This window comes from Rana temporaria, chromosome 3 (assembly GCF_905171775.1).
Source record: "Rana temporaria chromosome 3, aRanTem1.1, whole genome shotgun sequence".
Classification (NCBI taxonomy): Eukaryota; Metazoa; Chordata; class Amphibia; order Anura; family Ranidae; genus Rana; species Rana temporaria.
Window position 1 is genome coordinate 357,645,093 of NC_053491.1, and position 23,288 is coordinate 357,668,380.

Below are 23,288 nucleotides of genomic sequence, written 5' to 3' on the forward strand. Positions count from 1 at the left end.
CTGAGTGAGCAGATAAGTCTCGCCACTTGTTATATGAAAGAATCGTCAAACTCTGGAATAGAGATCGTCAGGTGACAATCGCGATAAAATTGCGGGACGTCTGTTGCCCAAAAGAAGTATACAAGCTTCTTTTGGGTGATGGGCACCATGCGATTCTATTTGCGCGATTTTACAGTGATTGTTGCCCCCATACGCTAAGATGTGAACTGAGTCTAAATAAAGAAAAACAAGGACTGGTTCATTGACTGTGAAATGCCTTAGGAAAATGCATATTGCCTGCAGCTTGAAGGGGAACCCAAAATTCAGGGGCCCTTTAGGGAGTATCACTATATAATATGCAACTAATATGTACTGCTCATTCCAAGAAAATGGAAGTGAGGGGGGATAAGAAGACGTTTAAGAGCTCACGGAACATGATACAAGAAAAACACAGAAATTATTTCATTAAAAAATAGATTACAGGGTCATTAAAGTGGTTATAAAGGCTGAAGGTTTTACCTTCATGCAAATAAAATTCTTCTGTCTGCAGCCCCCTCAGCCCTTCCTATCGTTTACCTGAGTCCCATCTTGATCCAGCGATGTGCTTGAAGCCTCGTACACACGACCGAGAAACTCGACGGGCGAAACACATCGTTTTCCTCGTCGAGTTCCTTGTCAGGTTGTTGAGGAACTCGACAAGGCAAGTTTCTCCATTCCCATCGAGGAAATTGAGAATTTGCTCTCTTTTTGGCTTGTCGAGTTTTGTGGAGAAACTCGGTCGTGTGTACGAGGCCTGAGAGTGCGGCTCTCTTCCTCCTTATTGGCTGAGACATTGGCTCCCGCTCAGCCAATAAGGAGGAAGAGACCAGGGAGAGTCGCTGTTCTCATGCACATTGTCAATCACACCCAGTGAGCCAATCAGGAGAAAGCAGGGGCGGGGCTGAGCTGTGCTCTGTGTGTGTATGGACACACAGAGCAGTGGCTTGAGGGGTCGAGCCTGCTCGGGTGCCCCCATAGCAAGCTGCTTGCTATGGAGGCACTTGGCAGGTGGGAGGGGCCAGGAGTGAGAAGAGGGAGATCAGTGCTGCTCTGTGCAAACCCACTGCACATGTTTGTTATTTTAATGAGAAAAGAAAAAGAAGACTTAGGGGTAGATTCACATAGAAGATACGACGGCGTATCTCCAGATGCGCCGTCGTATCTCTGAGTGTGCGGGGTCGTATCTATGCCAATGATTCATAGGATCAGTTACGCATAGATTTCCCTAAGATCCGACCGGCGTAAGTGTCTTACTGGCCGCTAGGTGGCGCTTCCGTATATTTACGCAAGGAATATGCAAATGAGCTAGATACGCCGATTCAGAAACGTACGTCTGGCCGGCGCATTTTTTTACGTTGTTTACGTTTTTTTAGGCGTACGTGTTACCTCTGCTATATGAGGCGTATCCTATGTTAAGTATGGCCGTCGTTCCTGCATCGAGTTTTGAACATTTTACGTCGTTTGCGTAAGTCGTTCGCGAATAGGGCTGGACGTAATTTATGTTCACGTCGAAAGCAATGACGATTTGCAGCGGAATTTTGAGCATGCGCACTGGGATTTTTTCACGAACGGTGCATGCGCCGTTCGTAAAAAACTTAAAATACGCGGGGTCACAGTTAATATACATAAAACACGCCCACATCATCCACATTTGAATTAGGCGGGCTTACGCCGACACAGATACGTTACGCCGCCGTAACTAAGGGCGCAAGTTGTTTCTGAATACAGAACTTGCACCCTAAATTACGGCGGCGTAACGTATCTGAGATACGTTACGCTGGGCGGGTAGATAGACCATTCTATCTGAATCTAGCCCTTAGTATCCGTTTACGTAGTGGATATTTGGATTATTTTTGGAGAAAAGGGATATCATTTAGATATGTTGAAAATAGTTACTGTCTTCTTTTACAATTATATTTTTGTACAACACCAGTGTTGCTTTAATGAAAAATATCTAAACTTAAAAATCTATGAAAACAACTCTTTCTGCAAAGAATCAAAGGAACACGGCGACTGATCTGTAAAAACAGCAACAAACTCGTACATGCCAAGAATCTACAACTACTGGTATCCTAGCAATCATTATTCTCATTCACATCGGAAAGTAGAGTACACCCCTCCAGTTCTTGTCCAAAGATTGTGCTTGGTTTTCTTGAATAGTTCCCTTTTGGTCAGAATAGTGAACTGATTTACAATTCTTATCACATTCAGAGTTCTGATGCCCTATTTAGGAGCGTTAGCCAGAATAGATTTCCCTGGCATTTTCTTTTTTCCTTTTGGAACAAATATTAATTATAATATAGTTATTATTCCTGATTCATAATGAAAGCATATTTAAAGTGGTTGCAAAGGCTGAAGCCGCTTGCTATGGGGGGCACTTTTGCGTGCTCGCTCCCGAGCCACGCTCTTTGTGTTTTACTCATCATTGGTTTTGATTGACAGCAGCAGGTGTTTATGAGGAGCAAGAGATCCTCGGCTCTTGGCTCTTGTGCACATTGCTGGATCGAGATTGGGCTTAGGTATGTATTTAGGGGGACTGCAGGACGAGCTGCATGCTGAAGATTTTTTTCCTTATTGCATAGAATGCAGTAAGGTAAAAAAAACTTCTGCCTTTACAACCACTTTAAGATGTAACTAAACCAGAACATAAACAAATAATACTATCAGTCCTTACATGTAGCTGCTACTGTACTAAGGGGGCACTCTGGAGGAGGATGTAAAGGGGTATCATGGAGGATGTAAAGGGACACTTTGGAGGATGTTAGGGGCACTGTGGAGGTACTAAGGGGGCACTCTGGTAGAGGATGTAAAGGGGCACTCTAAAGGCACTCTGGAGGATGTAAAGAGGGCACTTTAGAAGATGTAAAGGGGGCAATCTGAAGGATGTAAAGGGACACTTTGGAGGTACTAAGGGAGCACTCTGGCAGAGGATGTAAAGGGGCATTCTGGAGGCACTCTAGAGGATGAAAAGAGGGCACTTTAGAAGATGTAAAGGGGGAAATCTGAAGGATGTAAAGGGACACTTTGGAGGATGTTAGGGGCACTGTGGAGGTACTAAGGGGGCACTCTGGCAGAGGATGTAAAGGGGCACTCTGGGGGCAATGTGGAGGATGTAAAGGGGGCACTCTGGAGGTACTAAGATAGCACTTCCAGAGTGGCCTCTACAGAGAGCCCTGAGGAGTGATTGCTGCCATTGTTCCATGCCATGCAGACCAGCCTGTTCCTGTAATGTCAGTGTTAGAAAAAGCGGAGCACACAGCCCACCTCACGGCCCCCCTATTCTCGTCCAGCTCGCCCTCTCCCTGCTACAGCCCTGACATTCACTGTGCATGTTAAATTTAACTGTGGATTACTGGCTCCTTCTTGGTGTCACTTCCTGCAGCAGGTGTCCGCCTTTGCAGTAAAGTGCAGGAGGAGGGGTCTGTACACTAAACATCAGCCTGAGCCCTGGGACCTCCTCCACTCAGGTCAGCCGCCTCTGCCGCTATTTTCCTTCAGGGCTTCCACAATGCCACCTCTGAACCCGCCCCCTGCCGCCGGAGCAGTCGAGCCGAGCTTAGACTACAGCACTGCCATAGCCCTCTTCTCCCGTCACAGACATGAGAAAAGTGCTGGGTTTTTAAAAAACAAAGATCGGCAATGTCCTGCCTCCCTGGGGCCCCTCCACAGTGGCAGAACCCCAGGGCCCGGTCACAGGTGCAACCTTTGCAACCCTGGTAGTTCCGCCACTGACTGTAATAACTTTAAATGTTATTTATTACTAGGCACCCTGTTTACTTTACTCACTCGGAAAATTCTATTAAAAAATAAAGTTTGTCTTTTAGGCTTTAAACAATTCAAGTGTATTTAACAGTTTTCAAGTGTAAAAGATAAACTTGGACTGGTATATTTATATCCAAGAAAAAAGTATTTATATAAAATATCTTTTCGTTTGCACTTCAGCAACATAGCTGTTATTAAAGTAATGCTTCTGAAGCTGAACTACAGTTTTGAAGCCGGAGAAATCATTTTTGGAGCAGCTCTGGAGGATTAACTGGGTGTTCTGGAGCAGCCTGGAGCTGCCTGGAGCTGCCTGGAGCTGCAGCTTAGGGTTTATTTCCATTCTGGAAAAGTCATGGTCTGTAGCTTATAAAGTAAAAATAATGGAATCCAACCTGGGGTGTATTATTTATATTCCAAACCTCTGATACGTCTGTACAAGACGGGATACTTCCCAATAAATGGTCTGTAGCTTAACTGCTGGAGAAGCTGGAGAACATGGAGCACTGCCAAGTCTTGCCTGGAGCTATGCACTAAAGCTAGGGTCACAATGTACTGCTTTGCGTTAACGAGTGCTGCGTAAGGCAGCCTAGTCAAATTAAATGCGCTAAAAACTTACTGTTTTTTATAACATCCACAACACAAAGCACATCAGTTGGCAAGGTTTGTTGAGGTACCTTTCAGAATGAATGGCACCAACGCAAGTAGAATGTAATGTCGCACTCTCTGTTAACATGCGCATTCATGTGCACGTTCCCATATTGCATTAGTGTGAACCAAGCTTAAAGTGATACTAAAAGGTTCAAAAAATGTTTTTTTAAATAACAAACATGTCATACAAAAACTGTAGATAACACAACCTCCTCCTACAAATTCAACATCATCTGAGCGTCCGTATGATGTCGTATCAAGACGAAACATGTCAGAGTGAGGCTACACAACTACCAGTATTGATGTGAACTCGTCATTTGGGGATATCGTTTACTTTTGTAAGACCCCTTTCACTTTGAGGGCGTTTTGTAGGCGCTATAGCGTTAAAAATAGCGCCTGCAATCTGCCCTCAAACAGCTGCCCTATTGTCTCCAGTGTGAAAGCCTGTAGGCTTTCACACTGGAGCGTTGCGCTGGCAGGATGTCAGAAAAAAAACCTGCCAGCAGCTTTCTTCGGAAGCGCATTAGCAGAGGTGAACTCACTGCTGCTAATGCGCTCCTGCCCATTGAAATTAATGGGGCAGCGCCGCCGTACAGCCGGCAATACGCTGCTGTAGCGGTGCATTGCCGATGGCATTATCCCTTTCTCAGCTGCTAGCGGGGGCTAAAAGTGCGTCGCAAATTCGACTGTAAAGTAGCAGCGTTTTACCGATATTTTACCGCCAACGCTATATGTGGCAGCAGTGTGAAAGTGGTCTTATGCTTAGGAGTCTGAGGCCTCGTACACACGGCCGAGGAACTCGACGGGCGAAACACATCGTTTTGCTCGTCGAGTTCCTTGTGAAGCCGCCGAGGATCTCGGTGAGCCAACTTTTCCCATTGCCGTCGGGGAAAAAGAAGACATGCTTTCTTTTTGGCCCGACGAGATCCTCGGCGGTTTCCTCGTTGAAAAGTGTACACACGACCCGTTTCCGGTTTGCTGAGAAACTCGGCCGTGTGTACGAGGCCTGAGTGTGTTTATGCTTATAGCGCTGCCTGGATGATTACACGTTGTCTAGTTTTAAATAACAAACATGTCATACTTACCTCCACTGTGCAGCTTGTTTTGCACAGAGTGGACCCAAACGCCGTCTTCTAGGGTCCCTCGGCGGCTCTCATGGCTCCTCCCTGCATTAGATAACCCCCTCTGGGAAGCTCTCTCTCAAGGGGGTTACCTTGCGGGCGCGCTCCTGTGTCATAAACTCGGCATCTATAGATGACGAGTGTATGACTCGGCCCTGCGTCATTGGATTTTATTAGAAGCAGCGAGAGCCAATGGCTGCGCTGCTATCAATCTATCCAATCAAAGCCGGGACTCCATGGAGAGAAGGACGGCGGGGATGCGCCCACGGAAATTTGGGGGGACTCGACACTGCAAGGATGCATTAAGGTGAAAAAACACATAGGTTAACAACCCCTTTAAGGAAAAGTGACCCTGTCATTGAAAAAAATATGTCAGGCTTTTACTAACCATACTTAACCTCTTGGCGCCGTCAGCATGCAAATATGTGGCCTCTCGGCGGGTGGGCCTCCAGCCTGGTTACATAATCTCCCTGTGTCAGCCAGCGCTGCTACAGGGGAGAGGAGAGCGTGCTCAACAGCAGCTGGTAATACCTGAGCGGTGACGTCACCCAGAGGCTTACTTATATTAGAAAGCTGCCACAGGAAAACACGTCTCCATTGGAAGATCTCTCTTCTATTTCTGTTCTTGTGACAGCTCAAGATTTTAATTGATCCTTTATTCACTGCGGTAATGGTGATCAGGACAGTTAGTGAAAGTAAATATCCAATGAGGGCAGCAATCAAAACCTAACAGTGCTTCTAACCCCTTACCACACTATTCAAATAATAATAATAATTAAAAAAAATTGTTTGCTTTAAATTATACTTTAAACCAGAGTATGTATGTAAATGAAAAAAGGTTATGCTTGGTCTGTTGCCCTCAAAGTCACCCTTCACCTTCGCCCCAAAGTATCTTCACAAGCTTCAAAAGATTTAACCCCTTCATGACCCGGCCATTGTTTGCGAGACGGCACTGCGTTACTTTAACTGCGCACTTTACTAAAATAAAATTGATGTCCTTCCCCCCCCACAAATAGAGCTTTATTTCGGTGGTATTTGATCACCTCTGCGATTTATTTTTTTTGCCCTATAAACAAAAATCTATTTACAATTGTGAAAATTTTTACTATCTGCTATAAAACATATCCATTAAAAAAAAATCTAAAAAATCAAATGTCTTCATCAGTTTAGGCCAATGTGTATTCTGCCACATATTTTTGGTAAAAAAAAAAAAAAAAAAAAAGTACTAATAAGCGCATTTTGATTGATTTGTGCAAAAGTTATCGGGGCAGATCCACAAAAGACTTACTGTAATTTTAAATTTCCCGCGTCGTATCTTTGTTTTGTATCTACAAAACAAAGATACGACGGCATCTGGGATCGATCCGACAGGCGTATGTCTTAGTACGCCGTCGGATCTTAGGTGCATTTTTTCCGCCGGCCGCTAGGTGTCGTTTCCGTCGATTTCCACGTCGAGTATGCAAATTAGCTAGTTACGGCGAGCCACGAACGTATGTCCCGCCGGCGCATTTTTTTACGTCGTTTGCGTTCGGCTTTTTCTGGCGTATAGTTAAAGCTGCTATATGGTGGCGTACTCAATGTTAAGTATGGCCGTGTTTCCCACGTTGAAATTTGAATTTTTTACGTTGTTGCGTAAGTCGTTCGCGAATAGGGATTTGTGTAAAATTACAACCATTAGAATTCCGCGCCCTTACGCCGCCAAAGATACACAATACGCCGCCGTAACTTACGGCGCAAATTCTTTAAGGATTCGAGAAAAAAAAAAAGTTACGGTGGCGTAGTGTATCTTAGGTACGCTGCGCCCGGCGTAAAGATGCGCGGAGGTAAGTGAATCTGCCCCATCAAGTCTACAAACTATGGGATATATTTATGGAACTTTTTTTTTCTTTTTTACTTGTAATAGCGGTGATCAGCGACTTATAGTGAGAGTGCGATATTGTGGCGGAGAAATTGGACACCTAACTGACACTTTGACACTTTTTTGGGGACCAGTGACACTAATACAGCTAAAGTTTGCACTGTCACTGTATTAATTGACACTGGCAGGGAAGGGGTTAACATCTGGGGCGATCAAAGGTTTAACTATGTGCCTAGATGGTGTTTCAGTGTAGTGTGGGAGGTGCTTTTACTAATGCAAGGCACGGATCAGCGTTTTCTGCTTTACAGGAACACAGAATCCATGCCTTCCGTACTGACAGAACGGCAATCTGCCATGTTTACATAGGCAGGCTGCCATTCTGCCTATGTGCAGAACAATCAGCGGGTGCTGGCTGACATCGGATCTGCAGGGCCCACTGATCAGCTCCAGCAACACACACTTGAGCTGTAAACCTGCAAGTGCAGGATCGCATATATATACACGTGATCCTGCGTAGTGTGGCTGCTCTGTAGCAGTAGAACTGCTATAGACGGTCGGCAAGCAGTTAATGAGCTATGGGATCCAGGCCACAAGGTTTTTTAATACATAACCTATTATGCATTGGATATACCTATTCAACATGAGAGGCTTATGGTCCTCCATCATCCTCCTGATCCAAAGGCTGGGGCAGTGCTTTCACCCTCCACTGAGCCAGTGGGGTAGCTGATAGGATCCCTGCTAGTGCTTACGAAAAAAGCATAGTACGCAGCACTTTGCTTTAAGAAGTCCTCCAATGAGGTCTGTATTGGGGGTCATAGATTGTAGCAGAAAGGAGAGAGTGAGTTGGCAGGGTAGATCTATTGTTTCTGGGGGGGGGGGGTAAATTGTTAATGAGAGACATCTACAGTTGGGGGGGGAGGTCTATGGTTGCTGGCTGCTGGAGAGCCTGTTGATGCTGGATACTGGGAGATTTATTGTTGCTGGGGGTATTTTGCGGTGAGGGTGATATATTGATGCTTGGTGGGATCTATTGTTCCTGGGAAAATCTATTGTTGCTGAGTGGATCTATTGTTGCTGTGGGGATCTATAGGTACTGGGATGCAGGGTGGATAAAAATCAATGATTTAAAAAAAATATATTTTTTTATGTTTTGTTTTTAAATTAAAATTATATTTAATAAAATGCTTTTGGAGTAAAAATATATCTAAAGAGTTTTCTATTTAAAGTGGAGGTTCACCCTAAAAACAAGTATATACCATTCAATCCAGCATACTGCCGACACATTCACATGAATCACACATTTGGAGAACTACTCAAATTATTTAATTTAATTAAAACAATAACATTGCCAGTGCATGTTATCTCAGTTTGCAGAGCTTGAATACATTGAATGAGTTTACCAAAAAGGAAAATATTGCAAAACACACATCCTCATGCTACATAACTAAGCTCCATTTCATGCTGAATAAACTCAATTATTAATGTATCTTAAAGCGGAGGTTCACCCTAAAAACAAGTATATACCATTCAATCCAGCATACTGCCGACATGTACAGTATGCTGTTTTTTTTTTTCGGTTTACATACCGTAGTATAGGTATTTTGCCCCCCGGCTTCCGGGTAGTGAATCCCGCGGGAGAGGGCGTTCCTATTCAGAGACTAAGTGATTGACGTATGACAAAAGCTTCACCCCCGGCGCATAATGCGTGTCACCAGTTTCCGAAAGAAGCCAAACTGCGAGTCGACTTTATACGGCGCTATACGGAGCCTGTGCACCGATGTTCGGCTTTTTTCGGAAACTGGTGACACGCATAATGCGCCGGGGGTGAAGCTTTTGTCATACGTCAATCACTTAGTCTCTGAATAGGAACGCCCACTCCCGCGGGATTCACTACCCGGAAGCCGGGGGGGGGGGGGAAATACCTATACTACGGTATGTAAACCGAAAAAAAACAGCATACTGTACATGTCGGCAGTATGCTGGATTGAATGGTATATACTTGTTTTTAGGGTGAACCTCCGCTTTAAGATACATTAATAATTGAGTTTATTCAGCATGAAATGGAGCCTAGTTATGTAGCATGAGGATGTGTGTTTGCAATATTTTCCTTTTTGGTAAACTCATTCAATGGATTCAAGCTCTGCAAACTGAGATAACATGCACTGGCAATGTTATTGTTTTAATTAAATAAAATAATTTGAGTAGTTCTCCAAATGTGTGATTCACATAATAACCACTTCAGACCCATCATGGCAGCGCCTGTTAGTGGGCATCCGCTCACCTGCTGCTGCCATGTCCCTCACCTTGTTGTGTCACTGCCGCATCACCAGCCATCCCATTAAAGTGAATAGAACTGTATAAATAGAGATTTAAATTGAGACTTTTTTACTAGTGATTTAAATCATGATTTACATTGAATTAATTTAAATCGAATCCACCCTGCTGGGATGGATCCATTGTTGCTTGGGAGTTCTCTTGTTGCTGTAGGGATCTATGGTTGCTGGGGAAATCTATTGTTGCTGGGGAAAAATATTGCTGTTGATGGGATGTATTGTTGTGGTGGGGGTCTATTGTTGATGGGGGTATTCAGCTGTGGGGATCTATTGTTGCTGGGAGATCTATGGTTGCTGGGGAAATCTATTGTTGCTGGGGAGATATATTGTTGTTGATGGGATCTATTGTTGCTGGGGAGATCTATGGTTTCTGGGGAAATCTATAGTGTCTGGGAGATATATTGTTGTTTATGGAGTCTATTGTTGCGATGGGGATCTATTGTGGCAGGGGGTATTTAGCTGTGGGGGATCTATTGTTGCTGGAAGGGATCTATGGTTGCCGGGGAGATATATTGTTGTTGATGGGGTCTATTGTTGCGGTGGGGATCTATTGTTGCTGGGGGTATTTAGCTGTGGGGGATCTATTGTTGCTGGGGAATCTATGGTTGCTGACTAAATCTATAGTTGCTGGGGAAATCAATTGTTGCCCGGAAGATATATTGTTGTTGATAGGGTTTATTGTTGTGGTGGGGATCTATTGTTGTTGGGGGTATTGAGCTGTGGGGGATCTATTGTTGCTGGGGAGATCTATGGGTGCTAGGGAAATCTATTGTTGCTGGGGAGATCTATGGTTGGTGGGGAAATCTATTGTTGCTAGGGAAATCCATGGTTGCTGGGAAAATCTATTGTTGCTGGGGAGATATATTGTTGTTGATGCGGTCTATTGTTGCGGTGGGGGTATTTAGCTGTGGGGGATTCATTGTTGCTGGGGGATATATTGTTGCTGGGAGGGATCCATTGTTGCTGGGGAGGTGTATTGTTGCTGAGTGGATCTATTGTTGCTGTGGGTATCTGTATTTACTGGGATGGATCTATTGTTTCTGGGGAGATTTGTTGTTGCTGGGGAGGTCTATTGGTGCTGAGGGGGTCTAATATTGCTGGCTGTAGGGGACCTGTTTTACTGCCTTTCTTTAGCAAACTCCATACAAACTACTTAGCACCAAAAATGATACTTGCTTCTGTATTCTCCAGGTAGGGGTGGAACCTAGGGATGGTGCTCAGAGGTGGGTAGGTGGTGGAACCTAGGGACGGTGCTCAGAGGTGGGTAGGGGGTGGAATCAAGGGACGGTGCTCAGAGGTGGGTAGGGGGTGGAACCTAGGTACAGTGCTCATAGGTGGGTAGGGGGTGGAACCTAGGTACAGTGCTCAGAGGTGGGCAGGGGGTGGAACCTAGGGACAGTGCTCAGAGGTCTGTAGGGGGTGAAACCTAGGAATGGTGCTCAGAGGTGGGTAGGGGGGTGGAACCTAGGGACAGTGCTCAGAGGTGGGTAGGGGGTGCAACCTAGGAACAGTGCTCAGAGGTGGGCAAGGGGTGGAACCAAAGGACGGTGCTCAGAGGTGGGTATGGGGTGGAACCTAGGGACGGTGCTCAGAGGTGGCTAGGGGGTGGAACCAAGGGACAGTGCTCAGAGGTGGGTAGGGGTTGGAACCTAGGGGCGGTGCTCAGAGGTGGGTAGGGGGTGAAACCTAGGGACAGTGCTCAGAGGTGGGTAGGGGGTAGAACTAATGGACGGTGATCAGAGTTGGGTAGGGGGCGGAACCAAGGGACAGTGATCGGAGGTGGGTAGGGGCGGAAACCTAGGGACGGTGCTTTGAGGTGGGTAGGGGGTGGAACCTAGGGACGGTGCTCAGAGGTGGGTAGGGGCGGAAACCTAGGGACGGTGCTCAGAGGTGGGTAGGGGGTGGAACCTAGGGACGGTGCTCAGAGGTGGGTAGGGGGCGGAGACAAGGGGTGATTGGAAAAGGGGGAGTACCTCCACCTATTGTCTGAGAATAAAAGCCCTGGGTATAGGAATAGAAGTCCTTTAACACTGACATATGCTGAACTAGTAAGGGGTTCCCCACTCCTAGTTCCATTTGAGGAACATACAATATTATTAATTTATTAAATATAATAAAGCTGTATATTGAAAATACCTGGTTTATTGAAGAATGCCAGGATGTCGGAACTTTGGTAGCAAACTTCTAAAGGGACCCATGAGTTTAAAGGACCTCTTACTGGTTTAAAATCAGACTTTTTCTCCCAATATAATTAATCATCGCTGAATGCAGTGCTGCATGCTGATAGCAAATTCTGTATTTGACTATGTCACCAGGGCCTCCCGGGAACTCTCCTAGGTAAGACTGAAAAAAGAAATACATGAATGAGCTTTTTTCCTGAGATCTTGGGAAAAAGCCCATTCATTCTTTCTTATTTACACAACTCCGGCTCTAACGTCATTGGTGGTAGTGAATATGCAGAAGAAGCCGACCACTCATGACTTTATTACTAAAAATGGCGGTGTGGGAGCTGGGGGTACAGGAGGGACATACGCAGCAGGAATTTGGCTTGAAGAGGGGGAGGGAAATATGCTTTAACCACTTATTGAATAAGAACTCCAGGACAATTTATTTTATATTTTCACAGACATGTTAAAATCTTCTTTTTTTTTTTTTGCTAGAAACCCCCCCAAACATTCTATATTTTCTGAAAGCAGAGGCTCTGAACTCTTTAAAATGGTGGCTGTTGGAATTTTCTTTTTATGTCGCACAATATTTGTGCAGCTATTTGTCAAATTTGTCAAATGCACATTTCCAAGAAAAAATACAACAATAATATTATTATTTTTATTATTATTAATATGAATTTTAATGCAAAGACAAAATATAATACTCAATTTATTGATTATAAAATACAAGGAAGGAATGGTGTGTGTATATATATATATATATATATAAATAAAATATTATGTTGTATCAAGAAAAGAAGATATCATATAGGTCAAGATGGTTGGTGTTTTAATTTTTTTTTTATATATATCCCTAGATACCCAGATCCCTATTACTGAACAGCCAATCACTGGCTGTAAATGAATGATACCACGCTCATGGGTGCAGCTTTGGCCATAAGCTTGTTTTAATTTAAATATTTTGTAATAAAAAGCAGCAAAAACTATTTTAATAAAAAGGCAGCCCTCTGCCACTCCAAAGTAGCAATATATATATATATATATATATATATATATATATATATATATATATATATATATATATATATATATATATATATAAATATATATGTGAAATTTCTCCTTTTCCCGACAGTGAAGTGTATTTAGTACATTAACCTACAGCAGCCAGTTTATCATGGAATTTCATTGCTTTCACTTTTCTATATAAAAGTTTGCGATAAATTACCGCACATCCTTCTTACATGCACTATGTCTGTTACATAACTCAGCGTTTCTTCAGCTATGCTAAGTAAGAACATATACTGATGTTCTACATTGATTTAAACCAGGACAAAAAATAAATAAAAAAATACCAAACAAAATCCAGAAGTTATTCCTCCATAACAAGGTACAAGCGAGAGCTTGGATTGGATGCTATAGGCATAAAAATACCAAAAATATGATTATTAAAAAAAAATATATATATATATATATATATATATATATATATATATATATCCGGCTAAAAATTGGTTATAAATTTGATTTAATAATAATAAAAAAATCTATCTATCTATCTATCTATCTATCTATCTATCTATCTATCTATCTATCTATCTATCTATCTATCTATCTATCTATCTATCTATCTATCCAGATTGTTGATTTATTGGTCAAACAAAAATACAAAAAGATTTATTGGTTGAAAAACTACAGAATGATTACATAATATTATAACTTTATTGTAAAACGTTGCATTTAAAATTGAATTTAAGTTTTATAAAACATTTGTTCTCCTCCCACCCTCATAAATCAGACAAGGCCATTCCTACATTTTTTGTTTCTTTTGTTGGTTTATAATACTTTTTACTTGTACTATACAATTATTCAATTCTTATTTGTGATTTAGGCACTTAAAGTGGAGTTCCACCCAAAAATAGAACTTCCGCTGTCCGGATTCCCCCCCCCCCTCCTCCGGTGTCACATTTGGTACTTTTCAGGGGGGAGCAAATACCTGTCTAATACAGGTATTTGCTCCCATGAAAGATCGCCGCAGATTCCACAGTGATCTAAGCTATGTCCGGTCCCTCCTCTGCCCCCACCCAGCTGTCTTCTGGAAGACACACAGGTCCCAGAAGACAGCAGGGACCACTAAGAACGCGCAGGGCGCCTCACGCATGTGCAGTAGGGTATCAGGCTGTGAAGCCGCAAGGCTTCACTTCCTGCTTCCCTTACTAGCAATGCCAGTGTTCTGTTAAGAAGTTCCCCCCCATCGAATAGTGCCCAGGATGAACTGCACATGTGCAGCACAACAGCTGAGTTTACGATCAACTGTTGTGAGGGCGAGACGGCGCCTGCGCACAATCGCAGACGGAAGATTTTTTTCTGTCAGATTGTGCCCCGCGCTGCAAGGCGTGTTCATGTCGGTGAGGGGCCAATTAGTACATGATGGGTAGTGCTGCATAACACATATTTTTCTGCTATTCTTCGTGGACGCTTATATCAGAAAAATATGTGTTTTGCAGCACTGGGTATCATTAAAAAATCTGCCCGCATCTTAGCAGCACTGCCCATCATTTAATAAACTGCCCCCATCAAGTAAAAATCCACCCCTCACCGCAGCACACAGTGTTCTATCGAGAAGTGGCCGCTATTGTGCGCAGGCGTCGTCTCGCCGACACAACAGCTGCTCGTAAAAATCAGCTGTTGTTCTATCTGTACTGTGAATGCGCAGGCCGATCCGGACACTTCTCGATAGAACACCGGAGCCTCCATCCGGGAGCCCAGGGATGGGTCGGCTTCGGGTGAGGACACTGCGGGTGCCCTGGACAGGTAAGTGTCCTTATTTTAAAAGTCAGCAGCTGCAGTATTTGTAGCTGCTGACTTTTAATTCTTCTTTTTTTTTTTTTTTGGTGGAACTCCGCTTTAAAAACAATAAATGTAAAAAAAACATATTTTCTTATCTAATAAACCAGTGGGAATTGGATAAACGATGTAATGCCCCAGAGACAGTTATATCCAGTATATTGTATATATTCAGCAATCTGTCCCTTGCATCATAAAGTATATCTAAAGTCAAATTTTGCAGTTTTGGATAAGTAAATAGGGGTTTTATTTCTGATTATGTCTCGGGGGTGTGGAGGGGGCAAAAACTAGACACCAGGGTGTACAAAAAAGTGCACGTGAAACACACACAAAAAAGTGCACTTAGAGTGAGTCATAGGGGCTGGTTTACTAAAGGCAAATAGACTGTGCAAGTACAGTTGCTCCAGAGCTTAGTAAATGAGATAAAGCTTCACTTTGCAACGAATACCCAATCACGTGCAAGGAAAAAAAAAAAAAACAGCATTTTTGCTTGCACTTGATTGGATGATGGAAGTCAACAGAGCTTCTGCTGATTTACTAAGATCTATAGAAACTGCAATTTGCAAAGTGCACAGTCTATTTGCCTTTAGTAAATCAACCCCCTTGGTTGCATATGGTCCCCTTCCAAAGATGAAGGACCCTTCCCTGCACCCAACGCCCCCCCTCCCCAGGGCAGTAGACTCCTGATGGGGCAAGACATGCTTGGGTCCAACTAGTCAAAAGGTCTGAAGCTGACCAACAAGTGTTAGGTGAGGGGCTCTACTCAAGAGAGACCCCCCTTCCCCAAAGCAGGGGAGAAAGGAACCCGATGGCCACGGGGAAGGACCCTTCTCTGACACCCAACGCCCCCCTCCCTAGGGCAGTAGACTCCTGATAGGAGCAAGACAGTTTCCTTTATTCCCTACTTTGGGGAAGGGGGGTCTCTCTTGAGTAGAGCCCCTCACCTAACACTTGTTGGTCAGCTTCGGTCCGACCTTTTGACTAGTTGGACCTAAGCATGTCTTGCCCTCATCAGGCGTCTACTGCCCTGGGGAGGGGGGGCGTTGGGTGTCAGGGAAGGTTCCTTTGTCGTGGCCTTCAGATTCCGTTCTCCCCTGTCTTGCCCCCATCAGGAGTCTACTGCCCTGGAGAGGGAGATGCGTTGGGTGTCAGGGGAGGTTCCTTCGTCGTGGCCTTCAGATTCCGTTCTCCCCTGTCTTGCCCCCATCAGGAGTCTACTGCCCTGGAGAGGGGGATGCGTTGGGTGTCAGGGAGGGTCCTTCATCGTGGCCTTCAGATTTCGTTCTCCCCTGTCTTGCCCCTATCAGGAGTCTACTGCCCTGGAGAGGGGGATGCGTTGGGTGTCAGGGGAGGTTCCTTCGTCGTGGCCTTCAGATTCCGTTCTCCCCTGTCTTGCCCCTATCAGGAGTCTACTGCCCTGGAAAGGGGGATGCGTTGGGTGTCAGGGGAGGGACCTTCGTCGTGGGAGGGTCCTTCCTCATAGAAACCTGAAACCATTCTCCCCTAGACTTCAGGGTAGGCTTGAAGATCCACACCCTACAACCCAAATGAAAAAAAAAACATAAAACATATGTGCAAGTGGCAAATGAGAAGAACAATATATAAAAGAATATAAAAAAGTCCCAGTGCAAAGTGTCAGATATTATTGGGCAATCCATACTTTTGTGGCTTTTACTGGAACAGGAGGTAATGGAAGATCTTTCAGTAGGGACTACGGTGCTGGTAACAACTGTCTCTTTTTTTCCCTCTTACTTCCTGTTGTGTCTCTAACACAGGAAGTGAAGAAAACTCTTCACAATGGGACTAAGATACCAAAAAATAAATAAAAAAGAAACCAGATAGGAGTTAACCTTTCCCTACTATAAAAAGAAAAAGAAACCTTGGCCTTACATACACTTAAATAAACAGCTGCTGATACATGTGTATGCAGACTCGTGACACCATATAATTAGCTCAGCTCTCATCACAGTCAGAAGAAACGTACAGTGAAACTCTACCTCTCTTTTTTTTTTTCCTTTGGATGGAACAGGGCTTGACCTTAACCAATTTTTTATTGTTATGCATAACTGCAGCACAAAGATGCCCTTCCCTGCCCAGATAACTAAGAATCAGCCGCAATCTAATTCTCCTAAAGAGGAACTTCACCCCCCCCTCTAAATTTGTATTATTTATTTTCCCTTTTACCTTATCTGCTGTCCTCAAAACTCATAGGCCCCATACACACGATAGAATCCATCCGCTGAAAAATCCCAGCGAATGGGTTTCAGCGGATAGATCCTATGGTGTGTACACTGCAGCGGATCTGTTTCCGCGGATATTTATCCCCTGGGATGGATTTCCAGCGGATAAATATTTGATGACATGCTATCAAATCTATCCGCTGGAATCCATCCCAACGGATGGATCCGCTGGTCTGTACAGACTCACCGGATCCATCCATCCGAAGGGATCCCCCGCATGCGTCGTAATGATTCGACGCATGCGTGGAATTCCTTATATGACAGCGTCGTGCACGTCACCACGTCATAATCGCGGCGACGGCGTGACACGTCATCGCCAGAGGATTTCGGCGCGGATTTCGATTCGATGGTGAGTACACTCCATCGCATGGAAATCCGCGGAAATCCTCGAGAGGATTTATCCGTGGAAACGGTCCGCTGGACCGTATCCGCGGATAAATCCTCCCGTGTGTATGGGGCCATACACACCCAGCGAAATCAGCATTGCCTGGTATAATCCACTGCTCTGCTGCGGGACCTGTGCCGCCATCTTCTTCTTACGTCATCAGGGGGCTGGCTGTCTCTTATGCCTAGTACACACGAGAGGATCGATCCGCGGAAACGGTCCGGAGGTCCGTTTCCACGGATAAATCCCCTCCGCGGTGACGTGTCGCGCCGTCGCCGCAATGATGACGCGGCGACGTGCGCGACGCTGTAATATAAGGACTTCCACGCATGTGTCGAATCATTACGACGCATGCGAGGGATGGATTCGGACGGATTGATCCGGTGAGTCTGTACAGACCATCGGATCAATCCGCTGGACTGGATTCCAGCGGATCGATTTCTTAGCATGTTAAGAAATTTTGATCCACTGGAAATCCATCGCCGGGGAAAATATCCGCGGAAAAATATCCGCTGGATCGTACACACCAGGGGATCTATCCGCTGAAACCGGTCCGCGGATCAATTCCAGCGGATCGATCCTCTCGTGTGTACGGGGCTTTAGGCTCCATTCACTTTTGGTCTTTGGAGTGCAACTTTGGTGAAACTTTGATGCAACTCTGGATGGATGCGACTTGGATACGATTTGGCTTTGACCAATGATAACGCACAACTGTTTCATGTATAACATTCAGGCATGACTTTCATGCGACTTTTGAGGGTTTACGTTGAAGTCCTTGGCACTCAAGGCGAATAGAATTTGGACCTAAGAAGTGCAGGAACCTTTTTAAAGTCACGGTGACTTTAATACGCACGTATTTGAATGGGTATCATTGAAGAACATGGGGTGCGACATGTCATGCGACTTTAGTTGTCCAAAGTTGTCGCACACATGTGAATGGAGCCTTAAGCCGGCTATATGGATCAAATCTCGGGCGGTTCAGCAGTGACGATCCATCTATGGGCAGGCTGATTGTAGCCAAGTCGATCCATCAATCAACTTGGGTACAACCAGCATGTCGTATTTTTATTATGCAATTATTGCCAGTGGCTATAGCCACTAGTAGTAATCACTGTGTTGTCCTGGCAGGGATGGCTCCCCTCCAAACCCCCTCAGCCAGGAGGGCACAATAGCTCCACAATATCTCCACAATAGCTCCACGGGAGGGATTCTCCCATCAATGCAGTCAGTCGGGATTGGGAGTTTTTTTCCTGCAACCACCTGCGAGAAAATCGCATAATCTATAGCCTGCTTTACTAGTTCTTGCAGCTTGTCCTCTGTTGATGGCCGCATGCAGTGTCTGGAGTAGATTGCATGGTATGTGCGCAGTGCGGCGGAGATTGCCCCAAAGCCTCCTGCCATTGGTGACATGGAATCCCAGGAGGCTGTGGGAGCTGCATGACGACATTCTCGTCTAGGTGTGCAACTGGGTCCCATAAAAAAGGTATTTTAAAATAAAAAAAATTGCGGTACATATTGTGTAACAGGATTGGGGGGCTGGGTATATTTATGTAAAGTTATTGAAGGGGGTGAAGGTCCGCTTGAAGTAAACCCTCAATATATTGCTATGAAGAGTTTATTAGGAGTCACATACAACCCTGATTGATGACTCCTAGCTGATCATCCATACTAATATACAGATTTCAGGGAGGGGAACTATGAAGTTAAAATGGTCGTAAGCCCTTACGCATACCCAGTGAAGGGACTATTCTCATGAGATACACAGAGATGAAACAAATCCTCTTACATAAGTTGTACCTGTTTACTTGCAGTGTCCTCCTCTCTACATCCCTTCAAAGTCCAGAATTTACACAACTTGCCTAAACTGCTGGAAAAAGGGTGCAGAGAGCTGAAGTTACACTCTGCAGAGCTCAATGAGGAGAGATCTGAGAGCTGATTGGATTGAAGGGGCACCCCCCCCCCCTTTCACACAGCACACAGAGCTGAGGCTCTCAATCAGCTGGAGATTCCTGCCGTCACCTTTTTTTTTTTTGGTGTCAGGAAAAATTGTCAGAAGTGATTCACGCTGATAGAGGAACCAAGCAGCAGACAGAAATGAAGCTTAGACCCCTTTCACACTGAGGGTGTTTTTGCAGGCGCTATAGCGTTAAAAATAGCGCCTGCAATCCGCCCTTAAACTGCTGCTCTATTGTCTCCAGTGTGAAAGCCAGAGGGCTTTCACACTGGAGCATTGCGTTAGCAGGGCGTCAGAAAAAGTCCTGCCAGTAGCTTCTTTGGAGCGCATTAGCAGCGGTGAACTCACCGCTGCTAATGCGCTCCTGCCCATTGAAATCATTGGGCAGCCCCAATGGTACGGTACGCCACGCTACAACGGCGTATTGCCGGCGGTATTAACCCTTTCTCAGGCCGCTAGCGGGGGTTAAAAGCGCCCGCTAGCGGCCCAAATGCGCCGCAAATCCGACGGTAAAATAGCGGCGTTTTACCGCTATTTTACCACCGACGCTATGGGCGTCGGCAGTGTGAAAGGGGTCTTAGGCTGGCCACACACAGTTCATATTTCGACCAGTTCAGCAGAAACCAGCCGCGATTTGAAGCGTTACTGGGCAGGATGAATGTACCAAGTCGATCGAGCAGCTTGGGTACAACCAGCCTGCCTGATTCTCTTAGGATTATTGCTAGCGGCTGTCTTCTCTGAGTTCCCCTCCGGGAGAAGACAATTGCTGATTCCCCTGTCAACATTGCAGAATTTATTTCCTGTAACCCGTGGTTGGCCTGCCTTAGGGATTGATTTGCTAAAACTGGAGAGTGCCGGAAAAAAAATCCTCAAATCCGACTGCAGAGCTGCACCACATTTTGCACTCTCCCGTTTTAGTAAACCAACCCCTTAGTGCTCTTAATTAAAACAAGTACACACTATAGAGGGATATGCTTTGTTCATATTTAATGTCTGAGGTTTAGAGACACTTTAAAGTGGAGGTTCACCCTATAAAAAATTTCTAACACTACATCCAGCACCGTGCTGCATATAAAATGACACTGACCTTTATTTTTTTTTGCCGTAGATATCGTTTAGCCGTGGAATTCACCACGGCTTCCGGGTAGGGAATCCCGCGGGAGTGGGCGTTCCTATTGTCATGCCAATTGATTGACATGATAAACGACGGCGCACACAGTGCGTCACGACTTCCCGAAAGAAGCTTGGGTCGGCTCGGCTCTATTCGGCGCCGGTGTGCAGGCGCCGAATAGAGCCGAGCCTACCCGAGTCGTGATGCGCTGTGTGCGCCGTCGTTTAGCATGTCAATCAATTGGCATGACAATAGGAACGCCCACTCCCGCAGGATTCCCTACCCGGAAGCCGCGGTGAATTCCACGGCTAAACTATATCTACGGCAAAAAAAAAATAAAGGTCAGTGTCATTTTATATGCAGCACGGTGCTGGATGTAGTGTTAGAAATTTTTTATAGGGTGAACCTCCACTTTAAGTCCTTGCCTTGCAGAATTTTCCACCAAGGTCGCCGAGTCCTCATAGCGGATCTGAACCTTTCTCGTACTATCCAAAACTAAAACAAAGGTCTACTTTAATGCATTAGCCTCAAACAAGAATACACATTATTTTTTTAGGGTAGGTCAAGTCTTTTATACTTGATGCTTACCTAAAGGTAGAGAGGTGAAGAATGGAAGCCAACACAGGATGAACAAGCCCACCACAATCCCTAGTGTCTTGGCAGCTTTCTTCTCCCTGGAGAATTTAAGGAGTCTCACGGACAAGGAGCTTCGCGTCTGCTGGTTTTTGTTTTTACTGTTAGGCATGCCATCATTCATATTCCTGCAGTGGATCCTCAGGGTCAGCTCCTTGGAGTCCATCCTCTCTTTCATCACCCCAGCCTCTAAGTTCTTGGTGATCCTTTTGGCTACCACATAGACTCTACAGTACATCACCAAAATGACAACAAGAGGGATGAAGAAGGATCCAAGGGAGGAGAAGATGGCATAAAAAGGCTCTGTAGTAATATTACACACATACTCATTAGTAGCTGTCTGCTGCTTCCATCCCAGTAAGGGTCCAATGGAGATCACTATAGACAATATCCAGACACAGAGTAAAGCCAGCAAGACCCTTTTCCTGGTCACTATAGTAGGGTACTGAAGAGAGTAGCGAACTCCTATGTACCTGTCGATGGAAATGGCGCAAAGGCTGAAAATTGACGCCGTGCAGCACAGAACGTCCATGGCGGCCCAAATGTCACAGAATATCTTCCCAAATACCCAAGCATCCACAATCTCAAGGGTTGAGGAGAAAGGTAAGACAGTGGTGCTCAGGAGAAGGTCAGCTATGGCCAAGTTGACTATCAGATAGTTGGTTGGGATCCTCAACTGCCTGTTGGCCACCACCGAGATGATGACCATGATGTTGCCCACGATGGCCACGCATATAAAGGCCCCCAAGGTGAATCCAAGGAGCATAGCCCTTGTTAAGTCTACATGCAGGTGAGTCCTATTACCATCCGTTTGGTTGTGGACTATGGAACTTCCATTGTCCCAGGAGACATTTGGAGAAAATGTATAGTTCTCACCCACAGTTGTGTTTGAAAGGTCATCCATAGGCACTACAAGGTGGGTGCTGGAGCAGGTGATCACCAGGAAATAATTAGAGCATGGTGAAGTCCTAGCAAAGCTGGTGTACCCCAGGGAAAAACTCACCCCCAACTTTTTTGTAGAGTTAATTCAGTTCTTGGGCGTCCTGAGGATGATGATGCCCTCCTCCGGATCACGTGAGGATGCTGAGACCAAAGAGTGAAAGTGTGATCTCAGGAGATCGGGACCTCTGCTCTGGAAGTGGCATGGCATGCTGCTACCACTAACCATCTCCGGGAGAAAGCGCTTTTAGCAGCTGCTTTTCTTACCAGTGACATCACGAGGACAGCGCAGGGATCGGAGCGGACACTAGAGGGCGCAGCTGTCCAAAAAAAGAAAGCCCAGCAAAGTGACTGCGAGCATTGACAGTTGTCTGCCAGCTGCAGTCAGGGCTTGGTATGGATTGAGACTTTTAATTATCATTTTTCTCGCCGGAGGGGACCCATTAAAAGGTACAGAAATCTTTACTGGGGTGGCAAGGAATGAAGTGGTTAACTGACCTCCTTGGCTCAAAGTCGCATCTGATTGTTCACTTTTAATAGTTGTAATTTCACTGTAATCCTAGGCTTACTCTTCACACAACTATTTGTTGTAAGGTTTCTTGTAAGGTGTTTGCAAAATCATAGAAGGCTTAATAAAGTGCTATTAACCACTTAAGACCCGGACCAAAATGCAGCTAAAGGACCCGGCCAGTTTTTGCGATTCGGCACTGCGTCGCTTTAACTGACAATTGCGCGGTCGTGCGACTTGGCTCCCAAACAAAATTGGCGTCTTTTTTCCCCCACAAATAGAGCTTTCTTTTGGTGGTATTTGATCACCTCTGCGGTTTTTATTTTTTGCGCTATAAACAAAAATAGAGCGACAATTTTGAAAAAAATGCAATATTTTTAACTTTTTGCTATAATAAATATCCCCAAAAATATATAAGTTTAGGCCGATACGTATTCTTCTGCCTATTTTTGGTAAAAAGAAATCGCAATAAGCGTTTATGGGTTGGTTTGCGCAAAATTTATAGCGTTTACAAAAAAGGGGATAGTTTTATTGCATTTTTATAATTTTTTTTTTTTTACTACTAATGGTAAATCAGCGGTTTTTTTTCGTGACTGCGACATTATGGTGGACACTTCGGACAATTTTGACACATTTTTGGGACCATTGTCATTTTTACAGCAAAAAATGCATTTAAAATGCATTGTTTATTGTGAAAATGACAGTTGCAGTTTGGGAGTTAACCACAGGGAGCGCTGAAGGGGTTATGTATGACCTCATCTGT

The 23,288-nt window shown here is 44.9% G+C and overlaps 1 protein-coding gene across 1 annotated transcript in view; it reads right to left on the bottom strand.

Annotated features, from left to right (window-relative positions):
* ADRA1B (adrenoceptor alpha 1B) overlaps positions 1–22,283 on the bottom strand; it is a 67,548-nt gene extending 45,265 nt beyond the window's left edge. Inside the window, exon 1 of the mRNA XM_040345232.1 lies at positions 21,034–22,283. Coding sequence (XP_040201166.1) covers positions 21,034–21,982 — 949 coding nt within the window. The 5' untranslated portion in view covers positions 21,983–22,283. The remainder of the gene's footprint in view (positions 1–21,033) is intronic.
* Between the last annotated feature and the right edge of the window lie 1,005 nt (positions 22,284–23,288).